Source organism: Python bivittatus, unplaced genomic scaffold, assembly GCF_059951505.1.
Source record: "Python bivittatus isolate LINGU-HERP-01145 unplaced genomic scaffold, Pbiv_v1 ctg000520_np1212, whole genome shotgun sequence".
Taxonomy (NCBI): Eukaryota; Metazoa; Chordata; class Lepidosauria; order Squamata; family Pythonidae; genus Python; species Python bivittatus.
Genome location: NW_028277080.1, coordinates 2656160 through 2676204, shown reverse-complemented (window position 1 = coordinate 2676204; position 20045 = coordinate 2656160). Strand labels below are relative to the sequence as shown.

Here is a 20045-nt window from a genome sequence, read left to right as displayed (position 1 = left end):
TAGTAATTTCTTGTGTCATTTTGTCAATGTAGTTTTACAAGTCTCTGAAATTCTAGAAAAAAGTATGAAAATAGAGCATGTTTTCCTACATTTTACACACATTTTTTTAAAAAGTACAAATAACAGCAGTTGGGTGGGGATGATAATTATTGGTTCCCAGTAGATGTCAAGGGACAACATTCTTCTCCTGCTTTGATCCTAAGGAAAACCCTCTGAAGTTTGTATTGTTAGGAAATCCCCATTACTGTCAATGGAGGATTTCATCTCAACACACATTGTAATGTACTCAAGAATATTTGTACGCTAAATAAGAGAAGATGACATAGGTTTGTCCTTTCTTTAAAAATGTGGATTGTGTTTGTATTCCATGTTTGTTATATCATTATACATATGTTACATTTGGCAGCTTTAAAATAAATATTCTTAACAAATGTTAGTTTGTGACTTTGATTATGTTTTCTTCCCATTCCCTCTTCCCCAGCTATTGATAGGTTATGAAAATGGGACCATAGTATTCTGGGATTTGAGATCAAAACGAGCAGATTTAAGGGCGTATTATGGTGAGGTAAGCTATTTCTGCTTTTTTTTAAAAGCACAAAGTATATACAGTTTTCTGGTTCCTAAAATGTATACAATGATTAATTAATTTCTTCCATTTGCCTCAGGCATGACGCATACTGAGTGGATGGCAGCAAAAAGGAATAAAAGTGCAAAGCTGAAATGTATATGAGATAATCAAGATCAGCCATAACTGTGTTATGCTTGCTTATATTCATCTAATCAATTTATTAAAGCCACATTGCCATGCTCCTAGTTCCTACAGATCCAGTTCCTACAGCCTTGATTAAATCATGCTGGTATCTGTAAACAAGACATTGTCTTCCAACCTAGTCATAGCTACTTTCTCAAGAATAAAATTGGATACAGTAATCACATGTGCTAAGCTCTGTGCTCTTTGGAGGAAGAATGAGATACTGAATAAATATTTATTCAATATTATCTCATGTTTTAAATAGGCAGAAGGCACACTCCAGAGCTAATGTCATTAATGTGACAAACCTGAGCCTCTTGTTACATACAGCAACATGAGGATAAGAAAGAAATTAACATTCCTTTTTAAGGCAAAGCATCCTAATTCTTATTTCCTGGAATAATGTACTAACTGAACTATTACTATTATTATTCAATTTTTCTACTCCAGATTTTGTGACTCATTTATACAGATAATTGCATAGAAAGTTATGAGCATTAGAGAAGGTAGCGTAAAAACCCCATACATTAAGTAAAATTGTTTGACAAATATATATGTGTTAAGAATATGAATTTAATAAATTATTGTTATTATTATTATTCTGCTGGGAAAGTTGGTGTGTTCCCAATTTCATTCCTGCACATTGCTTGTCTCTGAGCTTGCAATATGGAACTGGCTTGTAGACAGATGATAATCAAAGAAAGCAAGATTTGGACCTGGAGCCTCCAGTTACAGATTTCTAAAACAAAATTGTATGAAATCATTACAGAAAGAAAAAATAGTCATATGGTTACCAAGCCAAGGGTTACACTGGCCACATTTGATAATAAACTGGGAATTTTCACTGTGAGTTTTGTTTTATAATGAATAAACTAAAATAATTGTATCAAGCCTCTTAAGGCTTTTAATATGCTTTTTCGCATCAAACCAAACCAGAACAAAACACCCATCACCCCTTTAAAAAAAAAAAAAAGATTTGTTTGGCTCTAGCCACTTCATCAACATCACTTCTGTTTTCCCCGTGACCATAAGTATAGAACCGACTGCAAAGTGTAACTCCAGTTCCCTGCCTCTAATGAACGATGGCTCAAGATAATAGATATGCTGTACAATTTTTAAAAGTATGACACTGATTAGAAGTGATAGGGATAAATAATGCATCTTCTGCTCAGAGGTTATATCACTTTGAGAACAGATGAGATGCAACCCAAGTAGGGAAGGGCTGCTACTGCCTTTGCCCATTTATAAGTCTTTTAGGAGAGAAGGTTGAGAGGGGCCATGATAGCTGTCTTCAAATAGCTGAAGGGCCATCACACTGCAGAGGATTCAGACTTATTCTCACTTGCTCCAGAGGGTAAGCCCAGAACGAATGGGATGAAACTTCAAGGATGTCAATACAGATTAGATATTAGGGAGAACTTCTTGACAGTAAGAGCTGTCCATCAGTGGAACAGATCACCGTATGGAGCAGTTTCTTCACTGGAGGTTTTCAAACAGAGACCAGATAGTCATCCAGCAGGGATGATGTAGTGAATTCTGCAGTATGCAGGGGGTTGGACTTGATGACCTCTTAGGTCCCTTCCAACTCTCTGATTCTGTGATTTGGCTGTGGTGTGGCCATTTACCAAAGCATTTAAAGATTTTTAAGCTTCAACCTTAATCACAGTTAAACACCAAATCTGCTACCCTGCACTCAGCACTTGGTAGAGTAGAACTAAATCTTTATTGAACAGTTATGCAAAGAACTGTACTCTAAAAAGGTTTCTCTTTATATATTTAAACAAGTGTAGTTGAGCTCAGTAGGATCTAGTTATAAGAGAAAGGTTAGAATTCAGTTGTTAATTTGAATAATAGAAATGGAAGGGGCCTGTAGATCTTCTGCTGAGTGCAAGAATCTAATTTAAGGCATCACTGATAACTATCTAGTCTTTGCTTGAACACATGCAGTGAAGGGGAAATTGGTTCCCCTATCAAATTGGCTTTACTGTTAGAATTTTTTTTCCTGACATTTAGTGACTTCCTGTTACTTAAAGCCATTGTTCCCTGGTTTTCTCACTTGGAAGCAGGGTGGGTATCACATTAGCCAAAGGAAAACGAGGAGGAGAAGGATGGTAAAGTGTTCACATTTATTTAGAAATCCAAAAGAATTAAGAAAGTCTCTAAGAGGCCTCTCTTGTTTTTTCCTCCCCATCTCACCATATGTTCTTGCTCTTCAAGACAGCTCTGCTTCATAAGTTAACTGGACATTGCTCAGACCCTGAGCATTTATGGTTTTTCATGTTCCTGGTCTTAAACTTTGGTGAATGGTGTTAAACATTTGGTGAATGCATGGCCATTATATGTATCCCCAACAATAAGAAAAAATAGGCTATCATTATTTATTTGCTAGAGCCCAAGGTTCTCTTTGTGGTTACTGTTCTGTTTAGGCTATTCACTCTATTGGATGGCATCATGAAGGGAAGCAATTTATGTGCAGTCATTCTGATGGCAGTTTAACTCTATGGAATCTAAAAAGTCCCAGCCGGCCTTTCCAGATAATAATTCCGCACGGTAAGATATATCCATTATTGCTGGTATGCATAAGAAACAAATAAAGCATATAAAGTTCTGACTTCAAGCAATGCACTTGTTCATCTGTGTTGCAGCTCACACCTTCACCTTGTCTAGAATAGGCCCTGAGCATTGGACCTTGCAAATGAGTAGTTTCAAGATAGCATTGTAGCATTTGAATTGGGGCTCTTGTTACCACAGTTTTCATGATTTTTAATTGGAGCTGCTTCCCATAATCTAGACTGCTCTTGTGAATAATGTAGCAGGGGGCCTTATTTCTCTCTCTTTCTCTCCAGAAGTGAACATTTAATAGAGGACAAGCTATACCATCTACACTAGGGACAAGTCCCAGCTAAGGGCAATGCATCTTAGTATTAGTTTAAAACTTTGGAATATATGGATCATGTTCTTCCTGCAGAGAGGAGATTTCTTGGCCCATGTCTCTTACTCAGAGAGGGGGAGAGTTTGTGCTTTCTACTTCCATCTCTCTCGCTTCACTCCAGGATCAAACTCTGGAGGAGCCACCTGGCTTGCCTACCTCGCTGCCTCCCAACCATTGCTCACTGTCTGCTTCCGTCTGTTGCCATTATTGCCCTCCCACCCACAAAAGCTTCAGTAACTGCATTCTGCCATTCCCTGATGTTTTGAGAGAGAACCCATGTAGAGACTGGTTATCCCTAGGAAATAGCTGTGACAAAATCCATTCTCTGCATGCAGGGCTGCAGCTGGCCCACCAGTCCAAGCAAGCAAACAGCATTCTTGGCATTCATAGCCACATGAGCTTCCCCACTCACTTGTACCTCACTTTCCCCCCAAAAAATATAGGGCAGGCCTGGCATACAAATTTATCAAGATAAGGTGTATCTATTTTGGTAGACCTGGTACGTGATCAGCTCAGTCATTCACTTTACCCTAAATCCTTCATTTTACAAATCTCAATTCAGCAAACTTTTGATCTAATGAAAAAAAATCAGAACTGAATTTTGCTGTTGTTTGGCAAACCAATCTGAACAATGTCCATACAAGTTATCTATGTTATATACATTTTAAATACATTATGTACAATGCATGCATGTGTAAAATTTCACTTGTACAATCCCAACAACACTGAATATAAGTGAATCCTGAACTAACAAAAATTCCTTCAACCCATCTCCCCAAACCAAAAAGAAAATATAACGGTTTTATAACGGTTTCCTCTCCCTTCTGCAACTGTATGTTGTCTACTATGAATAAAACCCTTCTGGAAGGTCTCTATCTAGATTAGCCAAAGACCAGCTTTGTAGTTGGCTGGGCAAACTTTGTAGTTGGCTGGGCAAACCAGGAAAGGGTAATTTTTTAATGCAAGGATTGTCTTACCTGTTGTCTAGTCTGGCCAGTTGAGAAAAATGCCTCCATATTTCCTTTACCTTGTCAGAAGGATTAAAACACCTTCTCTTGGTTCATTCCAAGCTGGAAATGAAGCACACCAGACGATCAGTGGAGAGTCAAAAATATGTTTATTCACCCAAAGTTATCAAGTTGCTTTGGGTGGGCAGCACTTCTCTTTGTTTCCCTTTTTATAGGGTTCTGAAGTTTTGAAATTTAGCCAATTATTATCAATAGAATGGAATGTGTTAGCTCATTACAAAGGTTTCCTTATCTTAGAGAGAGAGCAGATGCTTCCTTATTTATAGTTAAACAAATGTCTCTTTATCTAGAGCTAAAACTGATACGTTTTTCTATGCATAAGATATGTCTTCCTTTACATGGGGATGCTACGTGATGTCTCTATTGTTGCTAATGGAGAAGCCAGCTTTTATACAATAGTGTTACTACTGCCGATTTACTACTGGCTACACAATCTTTAAACATATAAGAAAAGTATTCCAGCACTCCCACCTAAAGGCAAGCAGAAGCTTTAGAAAGCAAGCTGGTTGGGGAATAAAATTCTGTCTGGGCATCTGACCTGCTTGCCTACTGGAAATGATGGGGCAAAAGCTCGCAGAGAAAACCAAATGGTGAGAAAATGCTTCCCTAGAAAAATGACCCAGAAAGAAAAGAGAAGTGTTATGAAATATTCTGATTCTGGAATGGGACAACTTACTGAGGAGAAATAACAGAAGGAAAAATAGCCTTGGGGCACAAACATGAAATCAGGGTCAGCTCTAGGCTAAGGCTCAGTAGATACCAGCCCAGGGGCACCAAAATTGAAAAGACTTCCCAAAAACATAATAAAAAAGTGAAAAGCAGTAACGGCTCACTCCATGAGCCAGCACACCTGCTTGAAGGTTAAATATAATTTCACTGAATTTTGCCATATGACAACAATGGGTGGTGATGTAATTAAAATTACTTACTGTGTCAATAGGGTGAAAATGTCCAAGAAAAGGAAAAAAAATTGTCTGGGGCTGAAAATCCTAAAGGTAAAGCTCAAAAACTCGAAGAAGAAAAACCAAAACAAGAGGCTGCCTTTTTAAAATTCCTCACCAAATCAGAAATTGAGCCAAACAATAGGGGGCAGCAGAAGATGCCTTGCCGAAAAGCCTAGAGCAGCGTTTCTCAACCTTGACTACTTTAAGATGGGTGGACTTCAACTCCCAGAATTCTCCAGCTCTAGATCCAGCCCTGCTTGAAATACCGTGAATATTATGAGGCTAAAGAGAAGGAAGTCTCTAGGAAGGAGAGGTTGTCTAGAAAAATGAATTTTTACTACTGCCTGAGATGTGCTTTTAGGGAACTTGAAAGTGTTCACCTTGTTCTTGCTCTCTCTGCCAGCTGCCCAAGGCCAGCTTATTCAGCAGGGATTTGGCATTTCAGGGGGTTTGAATGTGAGATGAGTCCTAAGTAACAACAACACTTTATTGATTAGCCATTAGGCCACATCAGAATCACCTCAGTGTTTCATCTCTTTTTTTCTCCATAGCCCCAGGTGAGATCATGCAGTGCACTGGGATGTTGCTCTTCATTGTATTCCCTGAGGTCATTTCCAACCCCAGACGCATAGCTTTTCTCCCATAACTGTTTGTTACTGCTCAGAACAGCCATGGCAACTCTGTCTATTGGCATTATGGGAAAATAAATGGGTCTTTTCTAAACTATTCATTTACAGGTAAGATTCAGCGAGATGGGAAAAAAGTTGAATCTTGTAAGCCCATTCTGAAAGCAGAATACAAGACCTGTAAAAACAGGTAGGTCCTCTTGATAATATAGGGAGGCAGCTACAGTCTTGAGACAGGGCCTTGTTCCTGCTGAAGTGAGGACAGGAAAAGCTTTTGGTTCCTTTTAAGTGTTTCAGAGAAGCATATAGAGATTTGACTTCACACATTGCAGTCAGCTATAATTTATTTAACCTTTGTTTATTGAATAAACCATAACTTATTGATGTCAGTATATGTGTATATATTTGTGTGTGTATACATACAGTACTGTGCAAAAGTTTTAGGCAGGTGTGAAAAAATGCTGTAAAGTAAGAATCCTTTCAAAAATATATATTGTAATTGTTTATGTTTATCAATTTACAAAATGCAAAGTGAATAAACAGAAGAGAAACCCAAATCAAATCAATATTTGGTGTGACCACCCTTTGCCTTCAAAACAGCATCAAATCTTCTTGGTACACTTGCACACAGTTTTTGAAGGAACTCGGCAGGTAGGTTGTTACAGACATCTTGGAAAACTAACCACAGATCTCCTGTGGATATAGGCTGCCTCAAATCCTTCTGTCTCTTCATGTAATCCCAGACAGACTCGATGATGTTGAGATCAGGGCTCTGTGGGGGCCAAACCATCACTTCCAGGACTCCTTGTTCTTCTTTACACTGAAGATAGTTCTTAATGACATGGGCTGTATGTTTGGAGTCGTTGTCCTGCTGCAGAATAAATTTGGGGCCAATCACACGCCTCCCTGATGGTATGGCATGATGGATAAGTATCTGCCTGTATTTCTCAGCATTGAGGACACCATTGATCCTGACCAAATCTCCAACTCCATTTGCAGAAATACAGCCCCAAACCTGCAAGGAACCCCCAACATGCTTCACTGTTGCCTGCAGGCACTCATTCTTGTACCGCTCTTCAGCGAACAAACTGCTGCTTGCTATAGCCAAGTATTTCAAATTTGGACTCATCAGTCCAGAGCACCTGCTGCCATTTTTTTGCACCCCAGTTTCTATGTTTTCATGCACAGTTGAGTTGCTTAGCCTTGTTTCCACGTCGGAGGTATGGCTTTTTGGCTACAATTCTTCCATGAAGACCACTTCTGGCCAGACTTCTCCGGACAGGAGATGGGTGTACCTGGGTCCCACTGGCTTCCACCAGTTCTGTGCTGATGGCACTGCTGGACATCTTCCAATGTTGAAGGGAAGTAAGCATGATGTGTCTTCCATCTGCTGCATTAAGTTTCCTTGGCCAACCATTGTGTCTACAGTCCTCAACATTGCCCATTTCTTTGTGCTTCTTCAAAAGAGCTTGAACAGCAGATCTTGAAACCAGAGTCTGCTTTGAAATTTTTGCCTGGGAGAGGCCTTGCTGATGCAGTATAACTGCCTTGTGTCTTGTTGCTGTGCTTGGTCTTGCCATGGTGTATGACCTATGACATGAAACTGTCTTCCACAACCTCACCTTAGTAGCAGAGTTTGGCTGTTCCTCACCCAGTTTTAAGCCTCCTACACAGCTGTTTCTGTTTCAGTTAATGACTGTGTTTCAACCTACATATGAAATTGATGATCATTAGAACCTGCTTGGTATAACTGGTTAATCATACACCTGACTCTAATCCTACAAGATCCCTGACTTTGTGCGAGTGTACAAAGTGTGCAAGTGTAAGAACTGATGCTGGTTTGAAGGCAAAGGGTGATCACACCAAATATTGATTTGATTTGGATTTCTCTTCTGTTTGCTCACTTTGCATTTTGTAAATTGATAAACACAAACAATTACCATATATATTTTTGAAAGCATTCTTTCTTTACAGCATTTTTTCACACCTGCCTAAAACTTTTGCACAGTACTGTATATATACACATACACATACAGAGAGAGAGATGTACTATCTAAAGGAACCTTCTTGCCTCCAGCAAGCGAGCGATGCCTTTGTGATGCAGAGACTCCCTGTAGGAGTTCATTGACTGATCATCTGTGTAATCCCAGAACCCACCTCCTTCAGCATTCACCATCCCTCCTGGATTGGACAAGCAACTGAGTTACAGTGTTGGTTGGCAGAAGCTAAGGAAATAGTGAAAGGCACATGCTGGCCAGACCTATTAGGTCATAAACAATATGGCTTCTTGCCCAAAATCTTAGCTATATAATGGTTAGTCTTTTACATAAGCACAAAGCCTATATGTGTAGCTGCACAAATGACTACTTTAAACATCACAGTTATAAGAAAAATTTTTTTCATGAACCTTAGAAAGACCACTGTGGTTATTATTTTTTAATTACAATTTGGATAGTTTTTTCATCTCAGCTTGCAAAAATTGAAAAAAACAATTTCAAAGTCAATGAAAAAATGTGAACTATAATTATTATTATTTTTTTATACAGTGACCCTTTTATCATTTTTTCTGGTGGACTTTCTTATGATAAACCTTGGCGAAGGCCAAGTCTGACAATCATGCATGGAAAAGCAATTACAGTGCTTGAAATGGATCACCCCGTGGTCGACTTTTTAACTCTTTGTGAAACTCCATATCCAAATGGTAAGTGTGTGTAACAAGTTTAAACAATAAAGTAATAAAGAATAATAATTGCATTGCATGACATTGTCCATGGAAAAAATCCATAATCCATCTTTTATTAGGCCAACTGAAAGTTTGTAACAGTTTCAAGCTTCCAGTTTTTTAAAAGACTTCATGAGGTGGGATGTTTAAAAGTGAGGAAAGAAAACAATGGAGCAGGGAGGGCTGATTAAGGGTTCTAAAAAGTGGAAAAGCTGGCAATAGTTGTACAAATTCAGTTGAGCTAATGAAGGAATTGCCTCTGTGGATTTTGGATTTACTACAATTTTAAGAACTACTCTGACAGCAGCGTATGCAGTTATGGTCACAGTAGAACAGAGTAACCTAAGTAGTATGATAAATCTATCATTTAACTTTTTGCAGTCTTTTTAGCATTTTGCAGACTCTATTCTGTGTAAGGGGATTATCATGACTATTCCATAAGAATATGCAGACATCTAAATATATTGAAAAATTAAGCATTACTCAATATACTTGTGTATATTGGGACTGATATACAGGTGTATACACATGCACACACTCGGCAGCATACTTGTCATAAAAATGTATCAGCTGGACTCATTGTGACTAAAGGGAATATTGTAATAGTCTTTCCATAAGGTTTTGCTAGGTTACATGGGAAATATTTATGTAGAAGCATTATCCCATTTAATGTCACATAGATACTGCATGTTTATTGGAACAATATTTATGCTTAATCTAACATAAGGAGACCTTAAACTTACTATCAAAATAGCATGAATATCTCTGTCAGTGTTCCAGGTAAATATAACAATCATTATCAGAACTGAAGCTTCTGGATTTGGAAAATTCTTAATCAGGATTATCTTTGAATAATTGTATTGTTCAGAACAATAGTTGTATGGTTCTTATTTAATAATCTAATTTGCTAATATTTGTGTTTATTTGGATGTAGAAATTCAAGAGCCCTATGCTGTTGTTGTACTACTGGAAAAAGATCTAATTGTTGTTGATCTGACTCAAAGCCAGTAAGTATAATTCCATATGATGCTAACACTAATTCCTGGGAGATAAGGGTAGATTTGTTTGTTGAGTTTGGAAATATAAAATAATATGACCAAACCAAAGCCAAAATGTCTTCAAAACAAACAACTTCACTATTCACTGCTACTATTTAAAATATCTTTAGCTGTCTGTTTTTGTTTGACATATTCTTCCAAAATTATGGAATCTAGTAAAGATGATCTAATAAAGATTATAGCTTTAAAAAATTAATATGGTGATTCATCTGTTAATGCTTGCAGCTTGTGTGTGGCTCTCCTTTCCCCCATTTTTCTGTGTTCACTGATTTTAATCACCATGCCTTATTTTTAAGAAAGCTATTTCAGAATCATTTGCTTCATAGATTCACTAACAGAATCAGTGATCAATTTGCCTAAAGCAGGTGGTTTGCAAAGCAAAACAATCAACAATGCCCTCCTTCATATTTTGTGTATGCCCTTAGTGGCTGTAGACTAACACAAGATCAGAGAGGCAAGAAAAGAAAATTACCTACATTGTGCTGTATCCAAATTCAATCAAAGACAAATTACTTTTTTCCTTTTCTTCTATGATGACTTTGTGACAAGGTTAAGAGTTTCATAATTTTTTTAGGGGAGATAGTTAAGTGCACCAAGCAAGCATAAATATTCTAGAGAAAGCCTTTATAGCAACGCCTTGTTCATAAATGTGATGGGAGGGAGGGTTATTGGTAGCCCTCCCACATCTTCCTATTGCTGCTTATACAGGTTTCTTAGTACAAAGGAACGAAAATGGAATCAATGCACAATGCCATTTGATTAGTCCATCTAATCAAAGAGCTAATCAAACATGGAAAGAAATGGTTAATCAGCTGGGGTGCCTTCTTGCTCTCTTTGCTTCACTGATTATTTATCTTTTATTGTTCCTTTGCAATACATGAAGTAGCTCATAGTTGTGTTTTTATTAGACTCCATTATGGCTGAGGATATTTAGAAATGCTATCCATTAAAAGCAACCCATCTTTTTCCAGACTTCCATGTGAGCCTGTAAAAAAAAAAATTATGTCTGTTTTAAGCAGCAACTCCTAAAGCAGCTGCACCTGAATGCCTGAAACAAGTCAGGCTGCTTGACTTAATAGCAGAAGGAGGTGCCCTCATGCAAGGTTCAAAGCACACCTTCCAGATCACTTTTTGAAGCGTACACAGCCCTACACTTTAGGGCAATGTTGTCCAAACTTGGCCACTTTAAGATGAGTGGACTTCAACTCCCAGAATTCCCCAGCCAGCCATGCTGGCTGGGGAATTCTGGGAGTTGAAGTCCACTCATCTTAAAGTGGCCAAGTTTGGACAACACTGCTTTAGGGCAAGGCATGTCTGCACTATTTGCCACTTGTAAGTTAGTTTAACTTTCACCCCCCCCCAAAAAAATGAAGATTAGGATTACAATTATACAGTAGTGTTTATTTATTTTATACTTTTTTTACCCTGCCCATTTGATCTGAAGTAAATCCTTCCAGTGATTGACAAGATTAAGTACAATGTCCTGTTGCTAGAATCCCCTTGAAACTAATAAAACAGCGTAGCCAAGTGCCTAATTCTTACCAAAGCGGTAAAGGTGTGTCTGGGTTATAGTCCTTAAACTCTGTGTGGAATCTTGCTTGCTAATAAAATATCTTATTGGAAAAGCAAGTAGAGCCCTTCTTCCTGACATTTGCATCTTCCAGGTACCTGAAATCCTTGAATCAATTCACATTCCATCTCCAGCAACATTTAAGCAGGCTGGTTATCTTTCATTGAGTGATGCTGTAGTAAGAGATGAACTGTCTTATTTCTAATCTTACAACTCCATGAGTCTATAGAAGCCCACACCTGCAATCTAAAATGCCATATTTACTTCCTTTTATTTATTTATTTATTTACTCTTTTGTTAAATTGTGTTACTGTTTTAATCTTCTTAGTATTAGAAGGGAATGTAAACTGCTCAGAATCTCTCTGGATTGGAATGGTATATAAGCCTCAATAAAGAAAATTTAAATTATTAGTATGTATTCATCCTTAATCTAGCTGGCATATAAATAGACTTAATTTTTATCTCACTACCTACATAGTGTGTGTATATATTTTTATAATTATTTACTTGGTAATATGCTCCTTTTCAAATAATTAATGTATTAATTATAATAATTTTCTCCTTAAAGGGTAAGCTAATGTATGTTTTTCTCACTTAGTTTCCCCATTTTTGAAAATCCTTATCCCATGGATATTCATGATTCACCTGTTACCTGCACAGAATACTTTGCTGACTGTCCTCCAGATTTGATTCCTGTGCTATATTCTGTAGGTGCAAAACGTAAGAAACAAGGATATAGCAATAAGGTAAAGAATAAAAGGGGGAAAGTATTATCAAAGCAGGTTACTCTTTGTTCTAGTGTTCATGGTAATGTTTCGTTTTTCTTTGTTCTGGTACTTATGATGTTTTGGTAGGAGTACTGTTTCTCAACCGACTTGGAGATTTGCTGAGGGCATTTTCTGGGGGGTGCTTTCCCTGAAGCACTCGAACTCTCAATTGCTTTTCGGAAGGAAGAGTCACTAGCTCTTCTGTAAGAGTGCTGGGTCAAACTTTGAGCAGCTGGTCCTAAGAGAACAGCTCAGAGTCGCTGGGCTTAAAGAATCTTCTATCCTCTTGTTGTGGCATCTATTCCCTCTTCCCTCACCTTATTGCACTGTGAAATTTTCATTCTGTGGATGAACAGAAAGAAAAGATTTTCAGCAGCAATATGATCCACCTTCTTTGGTTATTTCCTGTAAGTGCTTAACATTCTTTCTAAGCAACTTCAGAGGGAGAGATCTCCCCAGGAGAAAAAGGAACAAAGGAAACCACAAGCAAAGGCACTAGAGTTGTAAAAATAAATATAAATTATCCATCTTGTAGCTCCCAAACCTCAGAGAATTCTTCTACTTTCCAACCCTTGCAGAGTTGGATTCTAGCTTCAGTGGGCAAAGCCAAGAATAAATAAAAGAAGTGGGGCCTCAGCACTTGGCATTTAGAAAGATTACACAGTTGTAAATCCTCCCCAAAAAGACAAAGGGAAATTCTTTCCCTGAGGATTTCCTAAGGAGAAAAAGAAGAAGGGAAGCTCTCAGAGGGAGAGACTGAAAATCCTACCAATCAGTGAAGACACTTTCCCCTGAGTTCTTTCAAGTTCTTCTTGCCAAGTTAGCCATGCTCTGCAGTTGTCAGGAGAGGTGGCTCAGTCTCAGTTTCTACAGGGCAACCTAAGCCTGTAAGGATGTTCCTCCGTTTCCTTTCCTAAGGTATGGACATTAGATTGAACTAATTTTTAAAAGGAAGCTAATCTCCAAGCTAGGTGTGTAGCTTGGCTCCCAGTTGAATCCAAAATGAATATAAGAAATTCAGTCAGTACTGGAATTTTTTTGCCAAATATGGACTCAGATCTATGGGTTCTAGAAATAGTTTCATGCAGGTATGTCCTCAATTTTTCTTATTACTTCGCCATGCTTGTGAATAACCTAAAAGAGCTATCATGTCTCCTGTAGTCTTCTCTTCTCCAAGATAAAAATACCCAACACCTCCAACCATTCTTTGTAAGTTTTTCCTTTCATGAGCAAAAGGCAATGTATATAATATAGGTAGTCCTCAGTTAGTGACCACTTGTTCAGTGACCATTCAAAGTTACGATGCACTGAACAAGCGGTGCTAATGACTACCCCTCAAAGTTCCGGCCATCCCGGCATCCCCACGGTCATTTGATTGCAATCCAGGCACTTGGCAACTGGCTCACACTTATGATGGTTCCACTGCCCTGCATCACATGATCGCCATTTGTGACCTTCCCTGCAAAGTCAATGGGGAAGCCTGCAGGGAAGGTCACAAATCACTTGCACTCCCACAGTGTTTTCCCCTGAGGATCCTGGCTGTACAGTATGATCCCAAGGATCTCTACTCCTTAGCGTGCATGCTGGCGGCATCTCTCCCACCCACAGCAGCCTCCTTGTGCACCTGGCAATAGCCACCTTGGCCCAGCCAAGCTCGCGCCACTCCATGACAGCCACCTGCACACCTTTGTGCACCTTCTCCCACCTGGCAACAACCACCCCCAGCCCTGCTGTGCTTGCACCATGCCTTGATGGCCACTCGCACACGCTCCCCCAACTGGCAGCAGCTATCCCCCAGCCCCACCACGCCAGCCACCTGTACATCCTTGTGCACCCTTCCGCACATGGCAGCATCCACCCCCGGCCCCACCGCACTTGTGCTGCACCAGTGATCTGCACACCCTCACGCTCCCTTGTGCACACGGCAGCAGCTACCTCTGGCCCTGCTGTGCCTGCACCTCGAAGGCCACCTGTGCACCCAGCAGCAGCCACCCCTGACCCTGCCACACTTGCACCACACCAGCCACCCATGCACCCTTGGACACCTGGCAGCAGCCACTTGCCTGCCTGCCAGCCTGCTTGCAAGTCACCTGGGACCTGCGACTTCCTGCCGGCTTCCCCGTTGACTTTGCTTGCTGGAAGCTGGCAGGAAGTTGCAAGAAGGTTCTTGCTTAACAACCTGCAGTCCTTGCTTAACAACGGAATGGGTAGTGCCGGGATTGCCTTCGCTAAGCAATGCAGTCATGTGACATCACTTTTATGACTGCATTGCCTAGCGACAAAAATTCTGGTCCCAATTACCATCATAACCTGAAGACTACCTGTACTCCTTTCTCCATTTTTTTTCCACAACAAAAAACTTGTGAGATAGGCTGGATTGAGAGAAAGTGACTAGCCAAAGTCAACCTGTGAGCATCTCAAGCTTGTGCTTGGACTCCATGGTTCTGCTGCAGCATGACACCCCACTGTTAGATTCAAGGGAGGGACCATCAGCCTGATCTGACAAGGTGCTTCCAAAGTTCTTCTAGACTTTCATTAGGATACAAGGTTTGTCCTGCCAAAAAGTCCCTGAGAGATGGAACCCCACCGCACCTCTCCCCAAGGACCCTTGGCAGGAATGTATTTCAATACAAGGGTCCTTGGCAGGAATGGCTTTTACGCTCTTGTTAGCTGATTCTTGGTAGAAAAAGGCTCTCCCATGCTCCCATTCAAATGAATGGAGCAATTTCCACCAATCACTTGACTAAGAAGGGTGAAAAACTCTATATTATCTCCCCTTCCCACCCCTTTATCTGTCTCTTCTTTTGTATGTGTGGGTCTGCCTGTTTCTCTCTTGTTCCCCTCTGTGTGCCTGTTCCTCTGGCTGTCTGCTCCCTCCATCTGTCTCTGCTCCTTTCTCCAGTCCTCTGTTACCTCTCCCATGTTGGGCCCGTCCTGTCCTCATGTGCAGGTTCCTGCCTGCCTCTCTTCCTCTCGCTTTGTCCCCGTCCCTTGTCTCTGAGAAGCCTTGCTCTTTCTCTAGGAGACAAGAACAGAAATAGAGATGGGAGTAGAGATGCCACTTCTAACTTCTTGTTACAAGAGAACCAGGTTGTAATTAGTCAAATTAATTTTTGTATCCACAGCACTTAAAAAAAAAAAGTGCCAAATGTACCCAAGACCCCCAAATTTGCCTACCTTTGTCATATTTTATATAGGATCAAATTATAGCTGATTGTTGATATTCAGCTACCATGAACAGGACCAAAGATTTCTAATTCAAGGTTTGAATTTAAATCAAATGGAGAGACAAGCAGCTGGGAATCATACAAAAATGAATCAGGCTATTTTCTAAATCACCGATTCAGAGCCCAAACTGAATCTCTTGGTTGGAATATGTCTCTGCATTTAAGGTAGATAAGGGTCCCTGAGTTCTGAATTCTACCTGAAAAATGTATACAATCACAGAAGATGGAATTCCAGGATTCTTAATATTGGATCAGATTGTGTGAGCTTGCAGAGTCTATAATAGTGAGGGCTACACATTTATTTTTGTTTTAAATACAGTTGATTTTCTTAGGCAAATTTTGTTTTATTTTGCTCATAGACCAAAAGGGGGAAAAACCCACCATGGTAAAACATAACATAACAATGAGCTATTAAGTTGTTTTTCTTAAGCTTCTGTGTCAGCATAGAAATAGAAAAGGCAATAGTTTTGTGTATGCAATATTGTCATTGAATCTGTAATGAAGTGAGTGGGAAAAACATGTTAATGCAATATTTTTAAAATAAAATATTATAAAAATAAAGTTTTGGTTTGTTTTTAGGAGTGGCCTATCAGTGGTGGAGTATGGAACCTAGGATCACAAACATATCCTGAAATTATTATTACAGGGTAAGGAAAGCATTATTACAAGATACTGGCTGTTGCAATAGGTGTGGGCTTTTTATTTATTGCTTAAAATTTTACTCCACCTTTCTTCACTAAGGGCCCTTAAAGTGTATAACAACCAAATATAAAATATAAAGTTAAAAAAGTAAAAAATAACTCATAACGTTTTTATTCCAAATCAAAAAGCATGGCTGAAAAGTCTAGTCCTGGAAGTTAATAAAACAGGGCTAGACAGCTCTGCGAATTCATAAGCAGATTGTTCCAATTTCCCTTTGAAACATAAGTGATATTCCAAGGGAATTGGGTGACTTAGCTATTAATAGGACTGTTGTTCCACTTAGTCTGCTGTAATGAAAAGCTGAAGGTGAAACTAGAAGTAGATCCAAGAAAACATGAGATCCAAGAAAACAACTGAGATAAGTTCAGAACTATTCAAACACCTAGGGCTGTGATAGCGCTGGGAAAAAATTCTCTCCTAGTATACATTTATATTATATTTCTCCTTAGGATCAAATTAATTTTACAACAGAAAGCCTCCCATGGAAAGTTTAGAACCATGGATAGCTTTTTGTGATGATTTTGCAGAATTTTCACCCAGTAAATTGTTCACATCTGCTCCGATGTTGTCTCCCTCATTGTACAAGAGTTTCAAAGGTATCAATATCCTCATCTGAGAAAAAAGTTATTGAATGAATTGTAGTTTCTGATATCCAAGAATACCGTCAGGACCCATGGCTCTTTCTCACACATCCTATCATCGCTAGTATCAGAGAGCTAAGAGAAATGTTTGGCCTATTTATTCTAAAGGAGGGCATTGTTTAGGTTTGTTTAAAAGAAATTATACTGAATCCATTTTTAAAGAAGCTTTCTGTTATTTTTGATGCTGTGTCATGTTTTAGCATCAAACAGGCTGTACATGAATATCTTCACTATTTTTTTGTGATATAAATTATCTAGACTCTTCAATTTAGCTTCTAGCTAGACGTAATGGGATGTGAGAATAACCTTGGGAGACAGGAGGAAGAGCCTCAACCCAGACAATGTTCTGATAAGAGAAATCTGAGTTCAAAGGAGGGATGGGAGTGGAGGAAGCATCTCAGAAGGGACCCTCCCTAGTTCTCTGGAAAGTAAAGGCAAGGGAGGGGAGAAGTGCTTTCAGACTTACAAGATTCTGTTACTGTAACATTACAATAAAGACAGTATTAGTACTCATGGTTTTGGCTTCCTGTCTGGGGTTGTTATATTTCACCAATAAAGTTTTTTGTTTTTAATCTCATCTGTTTGCCCCCTGCTAAACACAAACCCACACTCCACTTCCCACATTTTGCTCAGTGTCACCTCTTGTAACTTTTCAACTAGAATTCTGCTATTTTCCTAAGCACGCTTAACAAACTAATCCCACTGAAATTTTTGTATTAATTCTCATTTTGCATAGAGAAATATATCAGCACCTTCCAATTAAGAAGCATACAGTAGATGCAATTTTCGCTCACACATTAAACAGATCACATAGGAGCTCCATAAGCAAACCATATCCATGTTTTAACATGTTTCCAGTTACACCATTTATACTTACCATTTTTCAATATTCTCACAGCATTTGTGACTTCCTTTTCATCATTTTTGGATGCTAACATTTACAGTGCTTGTTTTAATTCCACTCTTCAACCTATCACTTTCATTCCCATTCAGATCTCTAAAATACTCTTTCCAGCATTCCCTCTCTAATCCAAAATTATTTCATCACTTTTATTTTTAATTCCATTCACTCTGCTGTAAGGTTCTTGTTTACTTTATCATCCAGTTTTCTAAAACAACTTTTTTATTTCCATCAAAATATTCTGTATTTTCTCTTCCTCTTTTAGTCTTACCATTCCTTATTTTAACTACATTCTTTGCAATATCTTTTTCTCTCCTTACATGGTATACCATATTGTTCTGTCATCCTGATTTTTTGCAGCAATCTCTTATATGTATTTTTCTTTAATTCATCACTTCTTTTACGTCGTCCCATCAAATATCTTTTCTCATACTTGTCATTACCATATAACATTTTTACACTTCTGTGGCACTTTGTAATAAAATTCTTACCTTTGTTTCAAGCAGCTTCCACGTCCTCTTTCCTTTTCTAAGCAGATACTCACTAAACAAGCACAGTTCTAATTAATTCTTAGGTCTCCAGATGACTCAGATACTGTACTATTGTCTCATTCCCACCCATGGATTCATTGTGGCTAACAGAATAATTATTCCCCCTGTGTTGTATTCATTCACAATCTTGTACAGTTTTACCCTATTATCGCTATTCACTGGAGCTCTAACATGGAACTAACACTAATCTATGGATTTCTACATCCATACACACCTACAACCCCAGTTTTATTCCAAGTATTCTCATTCTATGCAAGCTAGGATCTCTAATCTGGAGACTGCTTTACAAACCAACATACTGTTGCCCAGATCCCATCAATTTGGAGGTACGTGCACACAGAGTATATTAAAGATATTTAGCTCCAGTTCTTTTTCTCTGAACCAGGTTTAGTGATGCTATTTGAATCATAGGCTGACAGTGTGCTAAATGAATGGGAAATTAATCCAGAGAATGTAAGGTTGCTTGTAGTGGACTATTCAACAACAGAAGACTTACCTATTTTAAATTAAGTCTTAGGTCTGAAGAAGAGGGAGGCAACTTGGGAATACTCCTTGATGTAGTCTTTCTGCAGTGGTTAAGAGTGCTTTGGTTAATAGAGAGGAAAAATCCGCTCATGGATACAGTCATCTCTACTGGCTAGCAGTAGGTTACTGTCAGCCTTATCAGGTAGACCAGACAGGAAACACAACCAGATCAGCTAATTCTACTTTATTGTAAAGCTACATTAACAGAATATTGCAAGTCTAAAAGTGCAATTATCCTGCCTTCACCTTTACAGCCCAAGTACTTAGGGAAGGTCCCTTCTGAGCCTCTTGCTCCACCCACTATGTAGCTGCGGGCTATGCTGTCTCTTATTTGACCATTCCCTAGGCAGCATCTCTTCGCCCCATCTCCCAAGGTCTTTCCCACATATCTTTACAATTACAATAAAAATCAATGGGCAAAGAAATGCAACCAATGTTTGAAAAAGTCACTTGAGGACAGAATCCATTAAACTAGCTGGAGCTTTCTTCATCCACCCACCACTTCGCTGCTCTTTATCATTCTTCTCTTTAATTTCAGTTAGTGTAAGAAATCTCTCTTCTACAGTACACTGCAGATGAATTATGCAGCCACTTCTAGTGTCTATCATCCACCATATGAGAAAATACAGAGAAGAGAGGTAAACAGCACCCACATCAATAAAGTCCTAGTATCTTTCATTCTATAACAAAACTAGGGCTTCCTTCATGGTTCTGACAGGCATGGGAAGAAGAAAACCACTGCTTAGAACAGTGATGACGAATCTATGACATGTGTGTCAAAGGTGACATGCCAGCATTCACCAACACCCAACAACAACTATTCTCCCTGTCTGAGTTACCAAAGAAACTCAGTTTGTTTTACTCATATTTCATTTTTGTAATTATTTAACATTTCTTTATATAATACTGTTATATAAGTCTGTATTTTAAAAAAAATGAATTAATAAGTAAAGAATTGTTTCTCTTTTGTTTGGGCGGGGGTGACACACCAGCAGAATCGAACTAGGCATTTTCTGGATTTTTGACATGCCAAGCCTGAAAGGTTCATCGTCACTGGCTTAGAAGATCAAGTGTTCCCAGTTACTATAGATGGCTATTGA

General features: G+C 38.9%; 1 protein-coding gene across 1 annotated transcript in view; it reads left to right on the top strand.

Annotated features, from left to right (window-relative positions):
• Nucleotides 1-20045, top strand: part of STXBP5L (syntaxin binding protein 5L) — an 83779-nt gene that overhangs the window by 31984 nt on the left and 31750 nt on the right. The window contains exons 7-13 of the mRNA XM_007424172.3: nt 482-565; nt 3178-3301; nt 6393-6471; nt 8828-8982; nt 9938-10010; nt 12230-12377; nt 16205-16272. Of these exons, the coding sequence (XP_007424234.2) occupies nt 482-565; nt 3178-3301; nt 6393-6471; nt 8828-8982; nt 9938-10010; nt 12230-12377; nt 16205-16272 (731 nt within the window). The remainder of the gene's footprint in view (nt 1-481; nt 566-3177; nt 3302-6392; nt 6472-8827; nt 8983-9937; nt 10011-12229; nt 12378-16204; nt 16273-20045) is intronic.